The sequence below is a fragment of the Anthonomus grandis genome, chromosome 8, assembly GCF_022605725.1.
Source record: "Anthonomus grandis grandis chromosome 8, icAntGran1.3, whole genome shotgun sequence".
Lineage (NCBI taxonomy): Eukaryota > Metazoa > Arthropoda > Insecta > Coleoptera > Curculionidae > Anthonomus > Anthonomus grandis.
In genome coordinates, this window is record NC_065553.1 from 28814964 (window position 1) to 28839050 (window position 24087).

The 24087-nt window shown below is 34.1% G+C and overlaps 1 protein-coding gene across 1 annotated transcript in view; it reads right to left on the reverse strand.

Annotated features, from left to right (window-relative positions):
* Positions 1–22995, reverse strand: part of LOC126739391 (low-density lipoprotein receptor-related protein 2) — a 392746-nt gene extending 369751 nt beyond the window's left edge. The window contains exon 1 of the mRNA XM_050445052.1: positions 22580–22995. Within this exon, the coding sequence (XP_050301009.1) occupies positions 22580–22694 (115 nt within the window). The 5' untranslated portion in view covers positions 22695–22995. The remainder of the gene's footprint in view (positions 1–22579) is intronic.
* Between the last annotated feature and the right edge of the window lie 1092 nt (positions 22996–24087).

A 24087-nucleotide genomic window follows, 5' to 3' on the forward strand; every position in this document is an offset into this window, starting at 1 on the left:
GGTATGACTTCTGAATTCTTGATAATTTTTAAAGAAAAAACTTAGTGGATCGTCTTTCGGGTCAGGTTAGTCATTGTTTTAACCTAAGCTGGCAACGACGAAATGGTTAAGTAAATTTAACCGTTAGTCTGTTTGATGACATGACATGGATAAGAATAGTTTGCATGAAACCTATTTAGGGTTTGAATAAACAAGTTCAAATAGCAAAAACCCCAAGTATATGCACTCCATGAATTAATTGCTAATAAATTCAGTAATCTCTCTCTTCAGCATCAGGAAGGATGTTCATTAGCAAACGCTAAAACAAACTCATTAAAACCCTCTTAAAGAACCGAAACACTTAAATCTGAAAACATAATAGCACCCGTCGTCATCCTTTAAATAATCCCTCTTTCCAAAAGCGGCTTTTTCTCTTCGCTCTCCATTTTGTTCTGCGTTATAATAGCGTATTTAATTTTTCGAAAGTTTCGGTGCCGCGAACTTTTCACTCGGCTCCGACTATTCTACATTTTCGGCTCCGATGAACACTTGAATGTATTAATTTCTCTCTTTAAAGTCCTCAAAGGGACAAATCTCGGCCCTTTGATGGGCGGGAACGGTCCAAATGCTTTTGATAACGCGCTTTGAAAAAAACCATGGATCCTTAGAGATTCAGTTTATTTTCTTATGAACATTTTAGTTATGAAATATTCACACCTTAAAGCGCACCACCGTACATATGAAGTGTTTTAAATTTAAAATGCAAAATGATGCTTCATGCAGTTGGTCCGCGGCAAGTCGTATTTACTATTGACTTCTTCAGGCGAAGTGAGCTGGTACCGATGGGTACCGGCGACTGTTATAATAAAAGCGCAGGATATTCCTAATCAAGGTGGCGGACGGCTCACTTTTCACACACCAGTATGGCCTTTGCCTTTTATTGAATTACTGAATTATTACTGAAATGTCTCCCGGACGCTCCTAGTTACTTTTTTATATTTATTAGATATTTTAGTATAGCTAGTTACTATAGTTGTAAAAAATTAAATTTTACAATCGTGTATGGATGGAAATAAGCAGAAACTTTTAATTGATATTTCGAATCAAATCTCATATACAGGGTGATTTTCAACCTATGCGCATAAACTTGGGAAATGGTAGATGAAGATCAATAATGAGTAATAATGAGAAAAAATGTAGTAAAATATTTTTGGTTTTCTAAATAAAGTTAAACAAAGGTCAACAGAACGTGTATCAGATGAACTTATTTTGTTTATTAATAATAACTAATAGTAAACAAGTCATAATATTTGGAACTTATTGTTTGAAATCTTTAGCAGTACTTAGTTTGTTGGTGGCTGTGATCGTTTTCGATCGTTATTTTCACACGAACAAAATAAAAGCGTCAAATGTAATGGCGCACATTTTTACAAACGAAGAACTTGTCGACATGGTTTTGGTTTATGGAGAAACGCATCAGAATGCAGTGGCAGCAGCTGATCTGTATACCCAAAGATTTCCCCGAAGATATCACCCGAGACGTGGGGCTTTCTTACGTGTTATTCAGCGGGGTAGAGAAACTGGCAATTTGCGGCCGCGGCCTGGACAAGATGGAGGAGCTATTAGACCTAGGCACAATCTGAATCTGGAGGAGGATATTTTAGAAGTTATCGAAGAACAATCTGGAATTAGCACTAGGACAATTGCAGCGTGATTTGGAATATCGCAATCTACAAGTTGGCAAATTTTAAGGCACGAGTTGCTGTACCCGTTTTATGTGCAGAGGGTACAAGCCCTACTTCCAAGAGATTTGCCGCTTCGAGTACACTTTTGTGAGTGGTTGTTACATTACCAGCAGTTAAGCCCAAACTTTACCATGAACATTTTAGTTACGGATGAGGAAAATTTTACGCGCAATGGAATTTTCAACATTCATAACACTCATTACTGGGCTTTGGAAAATCCGCATATTACACGGAGAACATTACTTTCAACAACGTTTTTCTGTAAATGTATGGGCTGGAATTCTGAACGGGATGCTCATCGGACCTTTTATTCTGGAAAATCGTTTGACTGGTGCTCGGTATTTAGAATTTTTGCGCAACAATTTACCAGTGCTCTTTGAAAATGTGAATCTCAACGTTAGGCAGAACATGTGGTTTCTTCATGATGGTGCTCAACCACATTTTTCACGACCAGTGCGACAACATTTAGATCGTGTGTTTCCCGGACGATGAATAGGCCGTGATGGTCCAGTTGGGTGGCCCCCTCGCTCGCCTGACCTTAATCCATTAGACTTTTATTTGTGGGGTCATATGAAAACAATGGTGTATGTAAACGAAGTTGATACTGAGCAAGAGCTACGACATCGCATAAACGCTGCCAGTGACGCAATTCGCCTACAGCCTGGTTTCGGCCCGTGCATGGGATTCGACGAGCTCAAGTCTGTATCGAAAATAATGGAAACAACTTCGAACAGTTGCTTTAAATTAGTTTAAATTAAACACGTTAAAAAATACACATTTTTTATTTAAAAAAATATGGATATCTCCAAAACTAAAAATATTTTACTACATTTTTTTTTCATTATTACTCATTACTCATCAGCTATCATTTCCCAAGTTTATTCGCATAGGTTGAAAATCACCCTGTATTCTAATAATTCAATTCTAAGGTGTGTTCTCACAGCAGTAAGCAACTAGTTTTCGACAAATAAACATGCGCTCGCACGTTTATTTGTCGTATAAAGTAAAATGCGTTCGCACAGAATTTTCTGATCGCATTCAATTCAAATCAAAAGTTTGACGTTCTTACACAAATTTCTAATCGTCATCTGATAGTCAGACTTGTTTTCGGATTTACTTCAAACCAAGTGTCAGAGAATTCGGGTAACGAATTAACGCCGATCTTCAGAATATGAACGTAACCTCTAAATTGTTGTGTGTGTTTTGTCATTTTGTATAAACCCTTTATACTCGTTATAAAATTGTGTTTTAATTTGTTGGAACAGTCTAAAAATACGAATCGTCTTCGAATCGTTGGAAGAATCTGAATTATTAGAATTTGCAGATTCCGATACAGACTTAAAAGATTTACTTGAAGAACAAATAAGGCTTAACAATTAAAACTATTTAGATGAAACTGTTTCTTCAATTTCTCGACCATTTTAGAGTAAGCCCTGATGAAGCAAACAATTACACAATTTTAAACTCTATTAATAATATACACCTATTTTGAGGTTGTATTGTAAATTTGTTTTTGTCTATGTTTCATTTATTTTTGTTACTCTTCTTCTTCTAAATTCGACTCCACTCAAGCCATGTTTGATGTTCGCACAGACGGTTTCAAATCAATCAAAAGTTGTAATATTTTACGCATGCGCATCAAGAATGGTTTGGAAACAGTTTCAAACTTGTTAGAAATTTGCAGTGAGAACCTTGATAACCACAAAAACCTGAGTATTTTAAAGAGGCATGGCAGGCTGGATAGGAATTTCCAAGATAAAAATATCATAAATTGACAAATATGGCAACCGACAGATCGAATCTCAAATGTCAAAAATCTTTTTAATTTTAATCGATCGTTTCGAGGAAACCGAGATCAGTACTCGAATCAAATTAGGTACTTATCCTATAAATAAGCCTTTTGTGTTTGATGACAAGTTTGATATATAACACACATATAGCCTGTCCAAGCGTTAGTCTGGTAAGAACCAATGGTTACTGTCAAAAATGTCAAATGACGTCACGGTTAAGGCTATCGCTTAGATAGGATGTTTTTATATTGCGGTCGATCGATTATTTGTTTACATGTATATTCTGTGGCGCTGTATTGTGTAAATGGACGTTGTTCTTAAAAATTCATTATTCTTTTGGATGGAGTTTGAACAAAACCCACTCGTGGTTTTACAGTTCAGGTTGTTACAGTTACAAAAAATAATGGGCGTAATACATTTTTCTATATGTTGGCATATACAGGGTGTTACAAAATTCGGTGCAAATATTTTAAGAGTGTATAGCTGAATACTTTTTTTAATATAAACATAATATGTCCTAAATTGCACCCCCTCAGAGCGACAGCCCACGCAAATTGCTTAAATAAAATTGATTATTCGGAATCGTAACTACAATTTTGCATCAATTCTTCTTAAAATTTGTATGTCCTCATTTTTTGGGTGCTATTTTTATTTTCCGTCCCAAAAATTGTGTAAATCGAATTTTAGGGCAGGATTCAGGGGAGCTTACTCTTCTGATAGCCAGTATCTTATGTTTCCTATAAGAAATTTCAAAATCTAGCAACACCATCTAGTTCGCCATGAAAAAATATATTTTTTTTGTCTCCTGCATTTTTTCCATACAGTTAATGCGCTAGTTCGCGACCATGCGCTAGTTCTCGACCACTTGAGCGTTTAAACATTAATAATAAGAAAACAATCAGATTTTTCGCGCCGAAATAATTTGGAATTACTTCTGACACCTTTTGATCATCGGTAACACTTAGCGCCCCCTACATGATACTAAAAAGGTTACCTCAAAAAATCAGTTGACTACGTGCCACAAACGCATTAGCATTATTGTGTATATTTGAAAAAAAGTTGTAAAGCGTGTTGCAACAAAAATAGCGAGTAAGTGAACAGATTTTTAAAAAAAATTGTGTGTCTTTATTATATATGCTTTAGAAAGACTTTTTGATAATTTGTTCAACAAAATTTTGCTCAAAATATATTTTTTTATACTAAATATTAGGTGGTCGCGAACTGAATTCAAAATAATAGTCATTTTTAGTTCTCGGCCGGGTGGTCGAGAGAACTAAAGTTTTACGACCATTGTTAAATCGTTAATGTTAAAATATTCATTTCAATTAAATGTGGTGGTAGTTCTTATATCTTGTAAGAAAAATACGATATTTCCATTAGTTTATTTCGCGACCACCCTTTTCAAAACATATAAATTATAAATTTACTGCTGAAGTTTGATGGTCGAGAACTCCAAAACTTCAATTTAGTTCTCGACCACCCATCTTTTTGATGAATTCTATGCTCGATTCTATGTGTTTCTGGAGCGTTAAACTGCCTAGCCTGAGGAAATGCCTCGCGAGGCAAACAGGGTCGTTTGTGCAAATGGTCTGTACTAACAGTTATGTTGTAGTATGTCACACTATATCAGAAAAAAATTATAATACTGTTGAACTCTAAGGAATGCCTCGGGCGAGTCCGCTCGTTCGGAACTGTCCTCTATCTTGATTGCAAATGTTTTATTTTTCCAGTGGCACGTAATAAGAAAAATTCTTCTCGCACTCGCTCAAAAAATGCTGCTCCAAAAAGAAAGATGTTTACGTATTCACAAGAAAAATTAAAAGCGGCTTTAAAAGACAGTAGAGAGAATGGACTTAAAATTCGTGAGGCCAGTAGAAAATATCTGGTACCAAAGACGACACTACTTGATCGGTTATCAGGAAGAAGGCCTGAAGAACTTAAAAACCATGGACCTGCTTCCCTCCTAACTGAGGAAGGGGAAAAACGTATTAGGAATTGGATTATAAATATTGCTAAATGCGGGTTTCCAATACAAAAAGATACTCTTATAGAGACGGTCTCACTGAGCCAAAGAATCTGGCCAGGAATTATTTAAGGACAACACACCAGGACAAAGCTGGTATTTAGAATTTTTAAAAAGGAATCCGGAGATATCTCTAAGAGAAGCGGAAAGCGTTAATAAGGCTAGGCCAGTGGTCAGTGAGACTTCAATACGAAAGTGGTTTTTAGATTTGCGAGAACAATGGGAAAGAGGAGAACAAAACATTGGGAAACAATGTTCCTAAACCACTAATTATTTTTATTGATGGGCATAAATCGCACATGACTATGTCGTTAAGTAAATGGTGTGATGAAAACCAAGTTATTTTATATGCGCTACCCCCCAATACAACCCATATAATGCAACCTGCAGATGTAAGTTTGTTCAAACCAATGAAAACCGATTGGAAAAAAACGGTTCGCAACTGGCAAAGTAGACCAGAGAATAATAATTGTCCAGTAAGCAAAATAAATTTCTGCAGTATTTTCAATGAAGTATTGTCGAACAATGTAGAAGAATTTCAAGCGAGTATCAAAAATGGGTTTCGGAAATGCGGGTTGTTTCCGTTAGATGCTGATTCTGTTGATTATACAAAATGTGTCAAGGATATAGCTGAAGCTCTTTCAACAAACAAATTATCTAGGCAAAGGCGATCAAGTGAGTGAAGGATCTGACAAAGAGACTTAACATCAGTAAAAAAAGTAATTCTAACAATTAAAGAAAATTGACAATCTTATGGAATTAACCCTGATGTAATTCTTAAATGAAATACAACTTCTGCAAGAGAATATTGAAAAACAAAGTCCAAAAAAAACGCAATAGTATTACGCAAAATCCTGTGATAGAAGCACCAAAAGCTCTAGATAATTCTCAACCCTCTAGTCAAGCAACTACGCCTCATGAAGTAGAAATAAAACCCTCTTGCTCAGATAAACCTGACTTGCAAATAATTGATAATGATTTATCAATTAATAATGACATAAATCAGGTAAGCGTTGACTTACTGCCAGATGTTACTTTAGGTGATACTTTAACATCATCTTTTATGAAGGACTTAGAAAATAACGAAATTGTAGTGTTTGATTTTCCTAACTTTAATGATGACATTGTGTCAAGTACTCCTACGTTAATTACATCTGATAATAACTTTAATATAAGCAATGATAGTACTACTGGTAACCTTAATATACAAATTGATTCTACTAGAGAATATTTAAGTGATGACCTCAATGATGTCATTAAGATTACCCCTAATATTGAGCCTAATATCATAAGAGATCATTTTTCCAGTGATGCAAAACAAATGCAAGCAAATGTCGATACCACTTCTAATAAAAGCAAGAATGATTGTGATGATGTTCTAAAGGTTAAAGTCTTAAAATTATCAGCTGTTACCAACAGCTTACTGCTGCAAACATCAAATAAACCATCATGTTCTTTTACAAAAGTATTTGACAATCATTTGGTATACCCTGAGCCAATCAAGCGAAGTAGGAACACTAACAGAAAAAAACCGTTCTTGAAAACACCTAGCGCGATTTCATCTAGTGAGTGGAGGAAATATTATGAAGAAAAAGAAAATGAGAAAACAGAAAAGAAACTTAAAACAATTCAGAAAAAAGAAGAAAGAGAAAAATTAAAGGGAGAAAAGCAAAAACCTTTAAAGGCTTTGAAGAAAAAACACAAAAAAAATGCTGAAAATCCTGAAAGCTTGACAGAGTAGAGTAAGATACCATGTGCAACATGCTTCGAAGAACTTCACAGTGATACGGACGACGATGATAAAAAAAATATAGGATGCGACTATTGTGAAAAATGGTATTACAAAAAATGCACCGAATTCATTCATACCCTATATCATATTGCCGCAATTCAAGACTACAAATGTGACGAATGTTAAAGTACGTTATTTTCAAATTTAGTTTTAACTTTTTACTTTATTTATAAGCGCTAATTTTCGTTTTATTTTTTATTATTAAAAACCAACCCACGTGTTTTTTTCTTTAACTTTTCTGTTCCTATTTCCTATCTGGTTTTTTTTTACTTATATAGATCATTTTTATTTGTTTTGTGTTTTTTTTTAAATAAATAAATATTTGTTTTTGTGATATTGTTTGTTAAGGCTTTTTTATTAAGGTTATCTATACTTTGCAATCCAATCGCCTTAAAGTTGTTTAAAAAAAGAGTAATCGAGAACTAACATTTAAATGGTCGCGAATCATGTGAGGTGGTCGAGAACTAGCGAAAAGGCACTTTTTTACTATTTTAGTAAAAAAAAATATTTAGAATACACCACAATTAAAAATATTTATTTAAAATAATTTAAAACTGTTTAGAGACTTAGAAAAAGTCACTATGGTAAGTGATAGATTAATATATCAATTTTCACAATATTTGAAAGTGAAAATTTTACTAAACTGGTCGAGAACGAGCGCATAATTAAGCGTTTTCGAGAAAATCGCTGATAAAAGAAAGGGAGCATTATTAAACCCGATTAATCTATTAAATTAGAAAAATCGAAATGAGCTGTGACTGTTTTATTTTTTGTCAAATTAAGTTAATTTTATCCAAAAATGCAAAAAACGATTATTTTAGATTTTTTCATGGCTAATTAGACGCTGTTCTACATTTTCAAATTTCTTATTGTAAACAAAATATGGACCATCATAAGGGTAAGCCTCCCTGATTCCTTTTCTAATAATTGTCTTTACACCATTTTTGAGACGGAAAATGTCAAGAGGACCGAAAAAAATTAGGACCTGCAAATTTCCAAAAGATTTGACGTATAACTGTAGTCAGTGTTTCAAATAATCGATTCAAGCAATTTGCGTGGGCTGTAGCTCTGAGGAGGTGCATTTTAGGACACATGTTTATAGGAAAAAAAGTCTTATTTTAACTCCAACAATATGCTCTTAAAATATTTGCATCAAATTTTGTAACACCCTGTATAATATTATAGTAGTTTTTGTTTATTTATACAATCCATTTTTGGATTTTTTTATTTGTCAGCTGTCAACCGCTATATTTTTGCTCCTTAGCAGGGTTACTGGCGGTTAAACCGATGACCTCATTTGACGTCTCTCGGTAAATACCAAATATCGCTTGTATGAACTGGTATTTACTTTTGGTTTTAACCACCCCTCGCTTGAACAAGCTAATAGTATGCTTTTGTCAACTGCCAAACAGGGAACGTCATATATCAAACTGACTTCAAATTAATAAAGAATCAAAATGACTTGAATATATTATAATGTCGTAAACTGACAGACATAACAACCAACAGATCAAATGTCAAATGTCTCCTTGGTTAAAAATGTTAATTTTCCGTGAGAAAAAAAATTATATATTTAAAGGCAAACACCCGGTATACTAAACTTATTAACTACACGAAAACATGCGGAGTCTTATTATAATAATCATTTTCTCATGCTAACGTATTCAAAACGAATGGTTAAATGTTATTAAATTATTGGTAATTATGTATTTATGCTGAGCTGTTATTCCTTTTAGAACTATATTAATAAAAATTCCTGGCGAAACACGGATGTTGCTTGAACTTTTATGGTTTTAGGTGACGTATATGGACCGAAATATCTAAGTTTGGAGAAGTAATGCGAAACTTTTAAGAAATTTTAGGTGCGTGGGCAACGTTGCATTAAACACTTGGCTTGCGCTTGAATGTTTGTATTCTGTCAAAGTTTGACAGCGATCACTTTTCCAACCAATGCGACATTGTCAATTTCCAGAAAATTTAATTATTTTAACCTAAATAAAAAAAACACATGAAGTCCTATTACGACAGCTTAATAAAATAATATAGACTAAAACCGATAAAAGCTATTCGATGCTTGCATCGGTATTTAAATTAAATTGTGCAACTCCTCTATGCCTAATACGAATCTAAAATAATTTCGGTTTTAATGCAAAGTGCATTGCTTGCACGTAATTATTTCGCAATAATTACTTGTTGACTCTATATTATTTTATTGAAATTAAATTAAATCAAATATTATTTAACAGTCTATACTATTATAAATACAGAACTAATAAAAGTTCGTAATGTTAATTTATTCTATATGTTAATAATAATGAACGGCAGATATGGTTATACGAGTTACCGTGCCGTAAGACGTATAAAACGTTTAATGCCAGCACCATTAAATTGGGTTAAGCAAACGATAAATAAATAATTTTTAGCATTTTAACGGTACACTTGCCTCACGAAAGGTAGAATAGATACATAGACGGAATGGCTAGTATGGAACTAGTTATAGACCGTTTGAATACGAGGGGTATTCAGAAGTTAAGTTTCCCTAGTGTGGTGTTTCTTTTAGACCGAACATAGTTTTTTTGGATTTTAAGTCCTCTTCTAAATATTAGTTCCAAAACGACAATTTTCCCGAACGTTTCTTTCCCGAATATTTTTCTCGAATCACTGCTATGCCGAACCCAACTGAATTTTTTCCTGAAGCAAAAAAATTTCATCTGAACTTTTAAATTACTCAGAGATTCATGAAAATAGGCGTTGTTCTTTAAATAAAACTCGTTAGGTGGAAGTACTGAATAATCCGACCCAACCCAACCCAATCCGTTCATAGTACACTGAAAAGCATAACTAGTACTGATAACTGTCTGTTATGAAATACATGCATTCATCATGCATTATATAGTTTATAATAAAGTTATGTCTTCATTCCGTAATCAGTCCACTTATTTCAGAATGAGCACCTGTGGAACCATCTAATAGTCATGCTACAAAACATAAATTAAGATTACTGGATCTAAAATAAAGAAAGAAAGAAAGAAAATGTGCTATATTACGTAAGAATAATCTTGTGTACAAGCATCCTACAAGCTAAAAAAAACTAAACAAAAATACAATTTCAAAAATTGACAAAACAATGAACAAATAGATAAAAACACAGAAGATAACAAAAAGATAACTAAATAAAACAATCAATTACCAAAAAAAGGTAAACTTGTTGACAAAACTAGAGAAGAAAAATGGAAAAAAAAACTTTCCAACATGTCCAAGATTAAAACCTATCATTAAAAAAGTCATCCAGGTTATAATATGCCTTAGCCAATAAAAGCGACTTTAATTCTCTTTTAAATTTCTTAACATCCGATATATGTCTAACACATAGAGGAACATGATTGTAAACTTTTTTACTTATGTAAATTAATGAGTTTTTGGTAAGGGAAGACGTAGGAATAGGTAGGGGAACATCATTTACACAACGAGTCAAATGGCCAGTGTCAGAGGGTAGAGCAGCTGTTTCTAAGATAAAGAGTGAAAAAATAGTTAGGATTTTTTCAGAAATGAAGAGGGGTTTGCAAGAATCTTTTAACTTAGCAGAACACAGGTATCTAACTGCTTTTTTTTGAATAACAAAGACAATGTTAAGTAGCCCCTTATTGATTAAACCCCAAAAAAAAAAGCGAAGCCGAATATGAGATTCAATAAGTGAAAAGTACACTGAACGTGCAACCACCCCTCCCAGCTCTTGTTTTGCCATTCTTACTGCAAAACATCCAGAAGATAATTTCCCAGCTAAATGTAAAATATGATCTTCAAACCGAAGGCGACCATCAATGGTAATTCCTAGGAACTTGCAGCACTCTTTATTCTGCAAGAGGGAATTTTCGTCAAACATCAGACCCTGAACATCGCACTTAAACCCCATAATAGACGTCTTTCTTACATTAAACACGAGCCTGTTGGAAGCACACCACCCTGATAAAATGTGAAGGTCTTCAAGGATACAAGTCTTAATATAATCAGAATTTTTATGGCTCCATAGTATGGTGGTATCATCAGCAAACTAAACCACCTTGCCCTGCAGTTTCAATGAACTCAAGTCATCTACATACAGTAAAAATAACAGTGGTCCCAACACTGAACCCTGGGGAACGCCGCATTTTAGGGATCTAGAAGCAGACAAACACCCAGACACTGTAACCTTCTGAGTACGATTTGATAGATAGGACTCAAGCCATCGCAACGCTACGCCCCTAAAACCATATTTATCGAGCTTAGATAGTCAAATGCCTTGGATGGATCACAAAACACTGCTACCGATGACTCTCCAGAATTCAAGGACATATAGACGCTCTCCAAAAAGCTAAAAACAGCATCATGAGTCCCTTTACCGGCTTGAAATCCAAACTGATTTGCAGACAAAATGCCATTATGATGTAAAAAGGACAAAATTCTGCTTTTTGCAAGTTTTTCAACTATCTTAGAGAGGGTAGACAAAATAGAAATGGGGCGGAAATTACAAGGCTGATCCAAATCTCCACCCTTATGAAGAGGGATAACCACTGGCTCTTTTAAACATGAAGGAAAAATGCCAATGTGTAAAGAATTGTTTATGGCAGAAACTAAAGCATTTAAGGCTGAATCAGGCAAAAAGAGTAACAACCTCGAAGATATAGATATCAGTGGTTTGCACTTTTGTATCACAGCGCCACCTAAGTCATGCTTTTAAATACTAGGGTATCTGGAATCCACAAGCTAAACTATATGAAGCAATATGAACTGCAAAAAAAATTAGACAACACTAACTTAATAGTCGTACATAAAGTATACTACATAAAATGTGCAAATGATTTCTTGCTGAGATAACCAGACAAAATTTAATTCTTGTAAGTTTCATCCCTAAAATATAGATAAGAGATTTCATTGAAATGTTATAGGAATATACACTTCACAGGTCCCATCAACTTTTTTTTTAAAGTCTCTCAAAATAATCCCAATAGGTTTTTTGAATATTTTCAAAAGTAGAATTTACACAACATGTAGTTCTAAGTAGTCAAAATTAATCAAAAGATGTACTAAAAGAATGCATTGCTTTTCTTAGAGGCAGCCGCATGAACTATCTTTCAGAAATAATACAGGATGCCTTGAACATTAAGTGGTTCAAGGATGATCGCTTGAGGCGTTAAACACCTATTATTATTTTTGACCAATAAATGACTCCAAGAGCTACATATAAACAAGGTCGTATTCGAAGCACAAACAACCTTAGGTAAATACAGGAAATTGTGTAACAGAAATTCGGGTATTAGCTCAAAAATAAACCTATGGTTTAATCTGAAGACGGCGCATTACACGAACCACAGCAATGAGGCAACTACAGTACGATGTACTACACAGCAAACCAATCAGGTCGATCAAACGAGAAATCGTTTATGAAATCATTTAATGAATTCTGCAAAAAGTTATAAAGATGATCGCGTCCCATTAATTCTAGACAACACTGAAATCCACCTTGCTGCAGCAATTTGATAACTGTTGCATTTTTCCCAAATATCTCACACAGGCTGCAACCTTTAAACCTTTCTATCTGCAGATCATTGAAGAACTATTATAACCAAACCGTTGAAGCCGGGCTTCTCAACAACAAAAAAAAACATTTAATGTATACCACGTAGGATCCTTGGGAACAGCATATCCTCGTGCCTTTACTCTAAGTTATCTCTTGTCCGGTTTTCGAAAGTCGTAGGAATATTCCCATTCAATAAAGAGATCTTTACTGACGATTATTTCCTTTGTTCCTACGTGACCGATGGGCCTGCAAACACTGAAAGAACTTGTACCACTAACAAAATCGGATCCAGCCCTCCCGCTACTCCTGGTCTACCTTCAGTTGTAGGTTCCTCGTCCTCTTCATCATTCTTACCTGTGCCATCTACATCTTCAGCCACACATCAAGTTACTGATGCATCTTCAGATCCTGGGCCCTCAACTTCAACTTCGGGGTTCGGGTTTCACCTGCAGTTCCTGAGATGCCATGATCAAATAATAATAAGCCTTTATTTCCAATAGGCAACCTGCCCAATAACAGGAAACAGTTGCAAAACAATGAAAAATATAGTTAAAAAAAACACACACAAACAAACCTTAAAGAATGAAAAGAAAAGAAAAAAAGTAAAGTAAAGTAAAAAAATGAGAACAAATAACTAGTAATATGATATAAAAACCCAATTATAAAAGTTTAACAAGATAATCACATATTCAACAAAATTAAATTAAATTAAATTAACTGCAATATACCTACTAACTATAACTTAAACACATGGGTCTTAATCCCAAGAATAATGCTCCACCAAGATATCGACAATCACATGAACCGGAGAGAAATTTATATCGCACATGTGACAGATCCGATTAAATATAGCGCATATTGTATATAGTGGCGATTTCAACAGGATGTTAGTATGAGGCCTTGGCAGAAAGAATGTTAGGGGATGTCTAGCATTAAGCCTAGGCACCATGAAACGTACACCAGAAAGAAGTACAGAACTATCAATGAATCCATTCAGTAACCCATGCAGGAATTTTACAGAGATCATTCTTCTGAGATGTAATGGATGTAGGTTGAAGCGTTCCAATAGTTGCCGATAATCAAACCCTCTAACCGGATATATGCCATCCTGCCTGAAGGCCAAAAACTTCGCTGAACAGATTCAAGGAGACCAACATGATTCTGATAGAGCGGGTTCCATATAATGCAGCCAAACTCCAGTTTTGATCTCACAAAGTAACAGAAAAGCAGTCTTAATGTAGATTCCAAAGTAAAACTCTGAGAACTTCTAATTATGAACCCAAGCCTTCTCACGGCTGACTTGACTATGTTGTTGAAGTGTGGAACGAATGTAAATTCAGGGTCAAAGGTGATACCAAGATCAGTAATTTGCTCTAATCTACTCAAAATAGTATCATTAATAAAGTAATTAAAATTTAAGGGTGTTTTTGATCTAGAGTAACTGACCACACTATATTTAGCCGCATTTAAGCCTAACCTGTTAACAGCGCACCATACCTCCAATGTATTTAGACAGTTCTGAAGAAAAACACAATCCTCCAAACCATATGCATTTAAATATAGGTTCAAATCATCGGCAAAAGCCAGCCTATGACAAGTGAATGACTCAATCAAGTCATTTATAAACAAAACTAAACAGGAGCGGACCCAGGTTCGAGCCCTGCGGCACACCCGACGTTACGTTAAAAAGTTTCGATTTAAAGCCCTCATATTCAACATATTGAGATCTACCAATCAAGTAGGAATGAAATAAATTAAATAATCTCTCTGAAAAACCATACTGAGTTAATTTATGCAGCAAAATATAGTGATCTATCCGATAAAAGGCTTTTTGGAAGTCGGTATAAATAACATCGACTTGAGTATTAACATCAAGTGATTCACAGATGTGGCTAAATAGACAGGATAAGTTAGTAACACAAGATCGCCCGCTAAAAATCCATGCTGGTCTACAGAGATGAGTTCTTGTGCGTGACTAAATAGCGACCGATTCAGGATAATTTCGAAAATTTTCGAAAAGTTACAGAGTAATGAGATTGGCCTGTAGTTCACGATTTGGTCGCTTTTAAAATAGGTATTATTTTAGCAGTCTTTCAAATTTCAGGAATTTGTTCTGTTGGCAGTATTAAGTTGAAAATGTAGGTCAGCGGATCAGCCAGGACACCAATGTAATCTTTAACCAAGAAGCTAGGTACACCGTCTACACCAGATGTTAACTTATTTTTGAGTTTTTATTTACTAGCCAAAATAATCTGAGAAGCATTAACGTTGGAAATGTCAAAGTGGGGCATATTATCAGACGTCGACGAATGGTTATTGAAATTTGATTGTATAAATGCCTCACCAAAGAACAGTGCAAAAGCATCAACTATGTCTTGTGGGTCTTTAATTACCACGTCATCGGGTAGCCGCATCATACCAGGAACCCTGGGGCCAGCCTTCTTAGAACCAATAAAATTCCAAAAGCTAGATGGGTTCAAAGAAATACTCCTTTCGGTGTTTGATATATACAACTTATATTCATTGCGTATTTGTAGTTTGATAAGGCGTCTAAGAGAATGGAATTTATTTTGAAAGAATGGAGAATTGTACATTTTAAGGTCCTTGAAAGCCTTTTCTTTCCTATAAATGTTCTTAATCAACTCTCGAGAATAATAATTTGGAAATCTTTTTTTACGTTGCTGCTTAAGAGGAATGTGTGCCGCAAATATGCCATCAAATACAAGTAAGGCAAAAAATTTCCTTACCCTAGAAAATGTTCAGCCTTATCCTAAGGCCGGTGTCAAACGTTCCATTACCGGAGCCATTTGTATAACCCTTACACCGGCAATGGAGGTGCTGCAGGATCTACCGTAAATATTTAGCTACATAGAAGCAGAAATAAATGCGGTCCAACACAGGCTTAAACAAGGCCACAGCCCCAAGAGCATCTAGAGGAAGATCAAGAGGTTAAATCAATCGAAGACATTCTATCTATAATACTACTTCATATGCTGGGATGTAATCACTCCAATAAAAGTAGATCAATGTTCAGGGGCCGGCATATATAGTGATAAGCCAAAGACAAATATTACCATGAGTTTGGGGAGTTATGCCACACTGTTCCAGGCAGAACTTAGTGCTATTTAACATAATCTAGGAAATAAATAAATATCCAACACAATCCAGGCTAGTAAAAGACTGTTTGACTGCCCTGCCGAGTATAGCCGTGTCCAATGAACAATTCCACAGCTAGTGATTTCAAAATTCACAACTGCAAATACTCTGTAGGCTCTGTCAGGAAAAAGAAGAAACTTCTGAACATGTATGGTGTTACTATTAGGCAGATAGTGCTGGACTAGGTTCGAGAGTATTTGAGACCTTAAGCCAGAATCCAAGCAGATACATGCAGGAACCAGGGTCACGCATTTGCAGCCAGGAGGTACAATAAATTTCAAAAGTTACGGTAGGATAGATCTTTTGTCTGTAAAGCCAACTACAAGACTCTACTAATCTATTTATCCAATATGCTGTCTAAAAAATAATGACGACGTATACGTCGTTGCTCGACCACATAAAAACTGAAAACCCAAATATACTTACCGAGTACCACCTAGTTATCTGAAATTAACATACAACTGCATACTTAAGCGAAAGGTTGTTCAACCTGTCTGCAAGTTATCATTGGGTGGGAATGGCATTTTCTCTTGGGCATTATCTTAAAGACCAACATATAAATAACACAGCGGGTACGTCAATAATTGGTTCTTCTACCCAAGATAATTTGCACCATCCAAATCGTAAACAGCGAAATGACATCAACAGCGAACCTGGTCAGGCTATTTCAGTGTTAACCTACTGGCTTACTTTCCTAACTGGCGTTGGAAGAAACGAAGTAAAAAAAAAACGTCATTTAGATTTCGTCTTCTTTTTTGTGGCGAAGCCAAAGCACGACCAGCGTTACGTTTTTGATACGATAGTTGTATCAGATTACGACGGTTTTCTTCTTTTATTTGGAACTTTCTATTTTACGTCTGTTGGTTATAGTTTTTTTTCAATATACTGATATACTGTTACTCAGTAAGTGAGTACAAACAAAACCCCATTGTATTCATATATAACCGTAGAGTCTTGAGCCCATATAGTGGGCGTTTAGGCATTTTAATGTGGCTTCAACAATGAAATTCGTGCCGCACCTTTAAAGCTCATTTTTCAATATTTGGTTTGGCAATTACAAATTATACCTTATAATTTATTGTTATCACCTTTATTCGCTTATTTAACCATTTTAAATGCTCGTTATGCCACTAAAATCAGTTACAGAATACATTATACGCTTCTCAGTGGCAGCCTAAATGTGTTCTAAAAAACAATAACGTTATAAAAACGTTTCAAAAGCAACAGTCCTCCTTTTTCCTTTATTATACGCTTCTCAGTGGCAGCCTAAATGTGTTCTAAAAAACAATAACGTTATAAAAACGTTTCAAAAGCAACAGTCCTCCTTTTTCCAAATAATTAGTGATAAATAAGTAAATTAGTGTGAGTAGGACTAGGATATCGAAAACATAAAATATTAAGAATTTTTTTTTAATTCCAGGCAGTTAAATATTGTCTCAACATACCAAGAAAATACCAAGCTATGATACAACTGCCTATAAAAAAATGTGTTTTTATTCCAGGCAGTTGAATCAATCTATATAACCAGTCCATACGGATAACCTAGTTCAACTTCCTGGAAGAATAAATGTAATTTTTTGAGACATTAAAGGGCAATTAATCAGCTGTAATGAAGAGCCTCAATTAAACTATCAGCAAAAATAATTGGATTTATTCCAAGCAGTTAATTGAATTTATTTACCAGCCCACAAAGAAAACAGAAAAACCAGGTAGTGGAAACCTGGAAGAATAAAATAATTTTTTAAAATTGGAGGCATTTTTGGAGGGCATTTGAGGGCATTTAATCAGCTACAATGAAGCACCCCAATTCGACTGTGTGAGCAAATAATTGTATTTAATTGTGAAAAATTCAGTTTTCGAAGAGATGTGCACGACGTCAATCTAAGATGTATAAGTAAATTATCGGCTTTTCGTTTCCATTCTGTCTTATTTCACAGATGTTTTCTTTTTAATGCTGTTTCGGTGTATAATGAACTTCAGAATTCACAAGTGCAGGTCCATTGCTGGTTTTAAAGTAAAATCAAGGTCGCATTTTCTTACGTTACAGATGATCTCCTTATAATTTAAAGGGAAAATGAGTAAATTTTTTTTTCTTCTTTTTTAGTTTTATGTCATTGCTTATTTTTCAACTCAACATAGATTTCATAGATTTCACGGGTTTTCTATTTTCTTCTTTCTATAACTGCTATCTATGTAATTTGATATATATTTTTGTTCATGTAATTAGAGGTTAAGTTAATTAGCCCTAGGCTAGACTTCGCCTTTGTATTTTGGTATAATAAAGACATTATTTAGTTATTTATTCATTTCTTTATTTATTCCAGGAAGTTGAATGAATATATTTACCAGCGCACACAGAGATCCCAATTCAACTACCTGGAAAAATACATTTAATTTTTTAGAAATTGGCTTCTAGCAAGACGGTGCACCACCACACTTCTCCAGAGTCGCAAGGGATTTCTTAGATATTACTTTTGAAAACAAATTGATAGGGCGAGCAGGTCTAATCGAGTGAGCACCTTATTCTCCCGATCTAACCATTCCAGATTTTGTATATGGGGATATGTAAAAGACCGTTGCTACAATCCAACCCCAAGAAATTTGGATGAACTGTGCAACAACATAGTAAACGTTTTCAACCAAATTACACCGCGAATGCTACAAAACGCCTTCGGCAACTTATTTCTCCGTCTACATTTGTGTTCCGGGCAAAATGGGGGTCATATTCAGCAGCTAATTTATTAGTTATAAATTAAAATTAATTTCTTCAATTGTTTGTTGTTAAAATTGTTGTAAATCGTTGTAATTTAATACATAGAATAAATACTTTTTATAGACATGGCAATATCGCAAATGATTTAATTATCATCATGCTAAAGCGATACATAGGCAATTACCAGAAAATGTTCATCAATCACCGAATATGTATTATAGGAAAATTTTCAAAAAGGTGTCATTTACTAAAATTGGCTCTGTAAAACAAATATTGAATTTAAGACAATTTATAAATTTTCGGAAAGGGGATTTACCAGGCTTTCATGTGAAATTAAAAAGTACAGGGTGTTACATTTAAAATTTTTGAGAAATCGGCCTTTGAAAATCATCAATTTTTTTCCTCCTATTTCAGGTAAATTTTGAAACTTGGCAACACTGTAAAAAAAAAACTTTAAAAATATTGATGAAGTTCTGTGAAAACCGTAAATTGTTGTCATTTTGCGTTCTTGACTTTAATAAGCAGTTAAAATGTGTCAGGTTATAGATGGAAACCCTGTATATTTAACTGCAGTTTGTCCCAAATTAAGAGTACACTTTTCCTAGGTAGTAAAATTTATTTTTTCTTATATTATTGTAATATTGTAGGCATCTATCATTTTTAATAATGTATTCTTTTGTTTTTCTTTTTTTTTCTAGAAAGTAGTTTGTGTAATATTGTACAGGGTCTTTTCCCATATATTGACTCCCCCCCCCCTACAGGGGTTAGGTTAGGCGAAAAGTTAAAAAAAAAAATTTAATACAAAACTTTTGGGGTTTTACTTTAAATTTTTGAATCCGATGTCAAATTTTTTTTTTCGTTTAGAAACGTCAAATTTTGACAGATGAGCAGTTTTTTCTTATGGAACACCCTGTATATGACTTCATAGTTAAAAAGAGCCGAATTTTCTGATTTCAAATATATATAGTTTAACTATGTTTTATTAAACCGTTTTGGAAATATCGGGCTCCAAACTTTAAAAAAATAATATATTGAAGATCTTGGTAAGCGCTGCATTGTTATTGTTTGACGTTTTTTTTTAAGATAAATGAATTGAGTAGAAACAATAAAAACAGAAAATGTATTATTACTAAGGTGATATTTAGCATCTTTTTGTTGACAAGGATACATTATTTTAACAATTGTTAAAAATTTTAATTTAGACGTAATTATAACTATAACTGCTCTATATGACCACCACCATTATCAATACAGTTTATATAATCCTGCTCAATTTTGTGTATTGTATTCCTTATAAATTATCTATGATTTTGATTAATCGCGGTAATAATTTTTCTGCGGAGCTCCTCGACATTTTCAGTTCTCTGTTCGTAAACTTTAGTTTGCAGGTAACCCCACAGAAATGAATCAAGAGGTGTCAGGTCTGGACTGTTTGGTGGCCAACGAATTGGCCCAGTTCGTCTAATCCACAGGTTATATCTTTCATTACAAAATCTCAAAACAGGTAACACATTATGCGGTGGGGCACCATCTTGATGCCAAACTATTTGCTCGTATTGCCTTATGGGTAGATCTTCAAGTTTAACTTCAATTTGATAAGTAAGCATCTCTAGGTATCTCTCTCCCGTTAAGTTGCCGTTATAAAAAATAGGTCCTATGACCTGGTCATTTAAAATTCCACACCATACATGTAGAGATTGCCGCCCTTGAAACTTAATTTTCCTTGTTATTCGGGGGTTTGTTCTTGACCAAAAGCGAACATTTTTTCGATTGTAAATGCCCGCGGTTGTAAAGGTGCACTGCTCGGTCTACAATTTTTTTTTTAAAAAGTTATTATTTTCTTCTTTTAGCACTAGCATCTCTTGACAAAATTCCACCCGTTTATTTCTTTGCTCTACACTTAAAGTTTGAATAGGTAATATTCGATAAGCAAAATATTTATACTTTTTTAAAGTTGAATAAATTTTTTTGGCCGATCGATCAAAGTAAATTCTGGCATCTTCTATGGAATGATTTGGGTGTTCTAAAAAGAAATTCAACATTTTTGATGGGCAATTTGAGGGAGACAAAGGCCCGAACATGATAGCGCAGATCTAAATGTATTCAAAAATTAGTAAAAACTTACCTACCTTCGAAATATAGCAAAATATGTAATTCTTCTTCTGGATCGACAAGAACTGTCCGACGTTTTCTTCGTAGAGTTTTCCTGATGCTCGTTCTATATTTTTAAACGTATTTTTTGCCGGAATGGCACATAAAGGAAAGGTTTGACGATATTATTATTTTTATAAAATATACGGATGATGTCACATTTTTCTTCATCACTGTACGGCATTTTTTAACATTTATGGGTTAACAAACAAGAAATGACAACGTCATCTGAATTATTTGTTTTTTAATAAATGTCAAACAATAACAATGCAGCGCCTCCAAGATCTTCAATATATTATTTTTTTTAAGTTTGGAGCCTGATATTTCCAAAACGGTTTAATAAAACATGGTTAAACTATATATATTTGAAATCAGAAAATTCGGCTCTTTTTAACTATGAAGTCTTATATAGGGTGTTCTATAAGAAAAAACTGATCATCTGTCAAAATTTGACGTTTTCAATCGAAAAAAAAATGTTGACATCGGATTCAAAAATTTAAAGTAAAACCCCAAAAGTTTTGTATTAAAATATTTTTTTTACTTTTCGCATTATTCCTGTATGGGGGGTCAATATATGGGGAACGACCCTGTACATTTCCTTTTACTGAATAATTAAAATAAAACAAATAAAACACTTTTATTTATAGCACTCTTTTTAGTTTTAAATATAGTTGCCATTCATATTTTCAAAAGTTTCTGGGTATTATTTCTACCAACAAAAACTGTTTTTTTTTGGAAAAATATAAAAAATATCATATATTGACGTCTCCGATACGTCTCAAAGACGGCGAAACAATACTAGTACAGTGGTCTTCAAAAGAATTCCTTAAGACGTCTTGAGGCTGTGACATATTAACGTCACCCAGTTGGTCATCTACGTCCTAAATATGACCAAATAAAGACGTCTTCCGGACGTCCGAAAATTTCTACCTAAGATAGTGCATTTATTTTTTTCGCAATGGGCACTAGCAATTAATAATGCAAACATAAAAAATCTCACGAGTGAAAAAAATATACATTTTAAAGCTTAGTCTAGTACACGTAATATTTGAGCCATTTAACGACTTTTTAACGATTACTTGAACATTTTTTAAGCTACTAAAATGATTATTAAAGATTATGTTTTTAAAGAAAAATAGCTTCTTACTAAATCATTTCATATATGAACTATTTTTGTGCATTTAACACTTCCGAAACTAAAGCCAAAGCAAAGGAACTTAACTAAAAAAATATTCTCTTCATCCCTTTAAAACTGCTACTCACAAAAAATGGGATTTTTTTTAATCAAGATGGTAAACTATGTTTCCCAATTGATCTAAAATTCTCGTAGCCCCACATACACATTTTTTACCCCAAATTTACCAAATACTAAAATTTGCAAAATAGCAAAAACGAGAAGACATCAACAGGCGCATAGCCGGCCAACCCAGTATAATCATTTTAAAAATAATATTAATTAATTTTTCATTAATTATTTCATGTTTTGACTGATAATTTATATTGAATAATTTCGTACATTGCTTGTCAATTGATTTATTAATAAATAATCGCTAAGAATATTCTAGAAAAAACTTGTCAAAATAGAAGCAGAAAAAAGTGGTTGTTGAAAATTAAAAAAACACATTTCTGTCGTAAAACCTAAAAAAAAACGTCTCAATTAATTCAAAACTTACCAGATCCCAAAGCCAACTTTTGCGTATCAGCACTAATCAGTAGGCAACTCCAAAACAGCAAAACCGGTAAAATAATCCACTTGCCACAGTGGCAGTGGTTGTCCCACCACCCCATCGCGCTTACACAAGTTTCTCTATACTTTAGTCTCTATTTAAATTTAGATAACATGGAAACTTAAAACTTTTAACAAACAACTAACTGTTCATGTTCAACGAAAGTTTCACACTTTAAGAGTTATAAAACACGAAATGCGGTAGATAAACAATATACGCGAGTTCTTCAATAAAGTTCCGCGGGAAAACTCTTGAATGCGACGTGTCGAGTTTCCCCTCGTGAAATAGAGAGAGAAAGAGAGAGAGACACGGAGTGTTTCACCGCGTGTTGTCACGTAGAGCGTTCAAAAGCCGGCGGGCGACTAAACGGGAAATATTCCTCCGTGTATTTTACCTTTCTCCTCTAAAGCTTTCGCGTTCGTTTTGTCACTAAACCTAGTCGATCGGTTGCGCCTCGCTTTAAATTATATGTCTTTCCTTCTTCAACGCGCTTAAAAAGCTCCGAAGAAATACCGAATTGAAAATTGTTTCGAGAAGAATTGGACTTGGATCGTATTTGAACAGGTATAGTTTTTTTTTTGTTGTGATAACGTATACAGGTAGGTCTCTGTTTGCGTGTATTGTCGGGTGTTTCTAAACGATTGGCAATGGTTGAAGATTCATTTTTTGTTGTCGTTTGTCAGGAGTCGAATGGAATTTGCTTAGGCATGACGGATGTAGGAAAAATGGGCAATATTAGGTGTTTTTTTAGTTTTCAATAGATTGACTCTATAACGGTTGTCTCATTATTAGTTAGACGAGGTGTCAGCATGTATAATTTTTTTTTTTATGGCGTTGAAATTAGTTCGTATCCAATATACCGGGTGGTGCGTCGCCGAGTGGAACATAGGAAAACACATATAAATTTTAAAGGGGGCCAATTATTGGCTTTCCTATATATTTTACAGAAAAAATGTAAGATAACTTTTTGAAGAGATCAATTTGGCAAACCCTCGTGCAAAGTTTCCAAAAATTTTAATTAGCGAATCTTGAATTATTCAATTAAATGTAATTGCAAAATTACCAAATTTTCGGTTCAGGTAAAACCAGACACCAGCCACCAGCAAACAATTTGTTATAAGGCTTTGTCAAATCTGACGTACAGCCGAATACAAGAATTTTTTTTTCATTTTATTAATCTCACAACCATACATAACCGAAAGTAAGACTCGTTAACATTAGCATACGTTAAAATACAAATATGCCCAGCCAATCAGAGAAATTGAGAGTGGAGAAGCACTGCTGATCCTTTCGTGAAAGTTCGTACGTCAAATTTCGTTCCCGATTAGCTACGGAAATTAAAAATCAACGGATTGGTTTTGTTTAACTTAACCTATATTGCAGATTTTATTTGCTTTGCTTGCTTCCTAATAATTGATTTAATAATCAACAATTATATCAACTTTGCGACTATT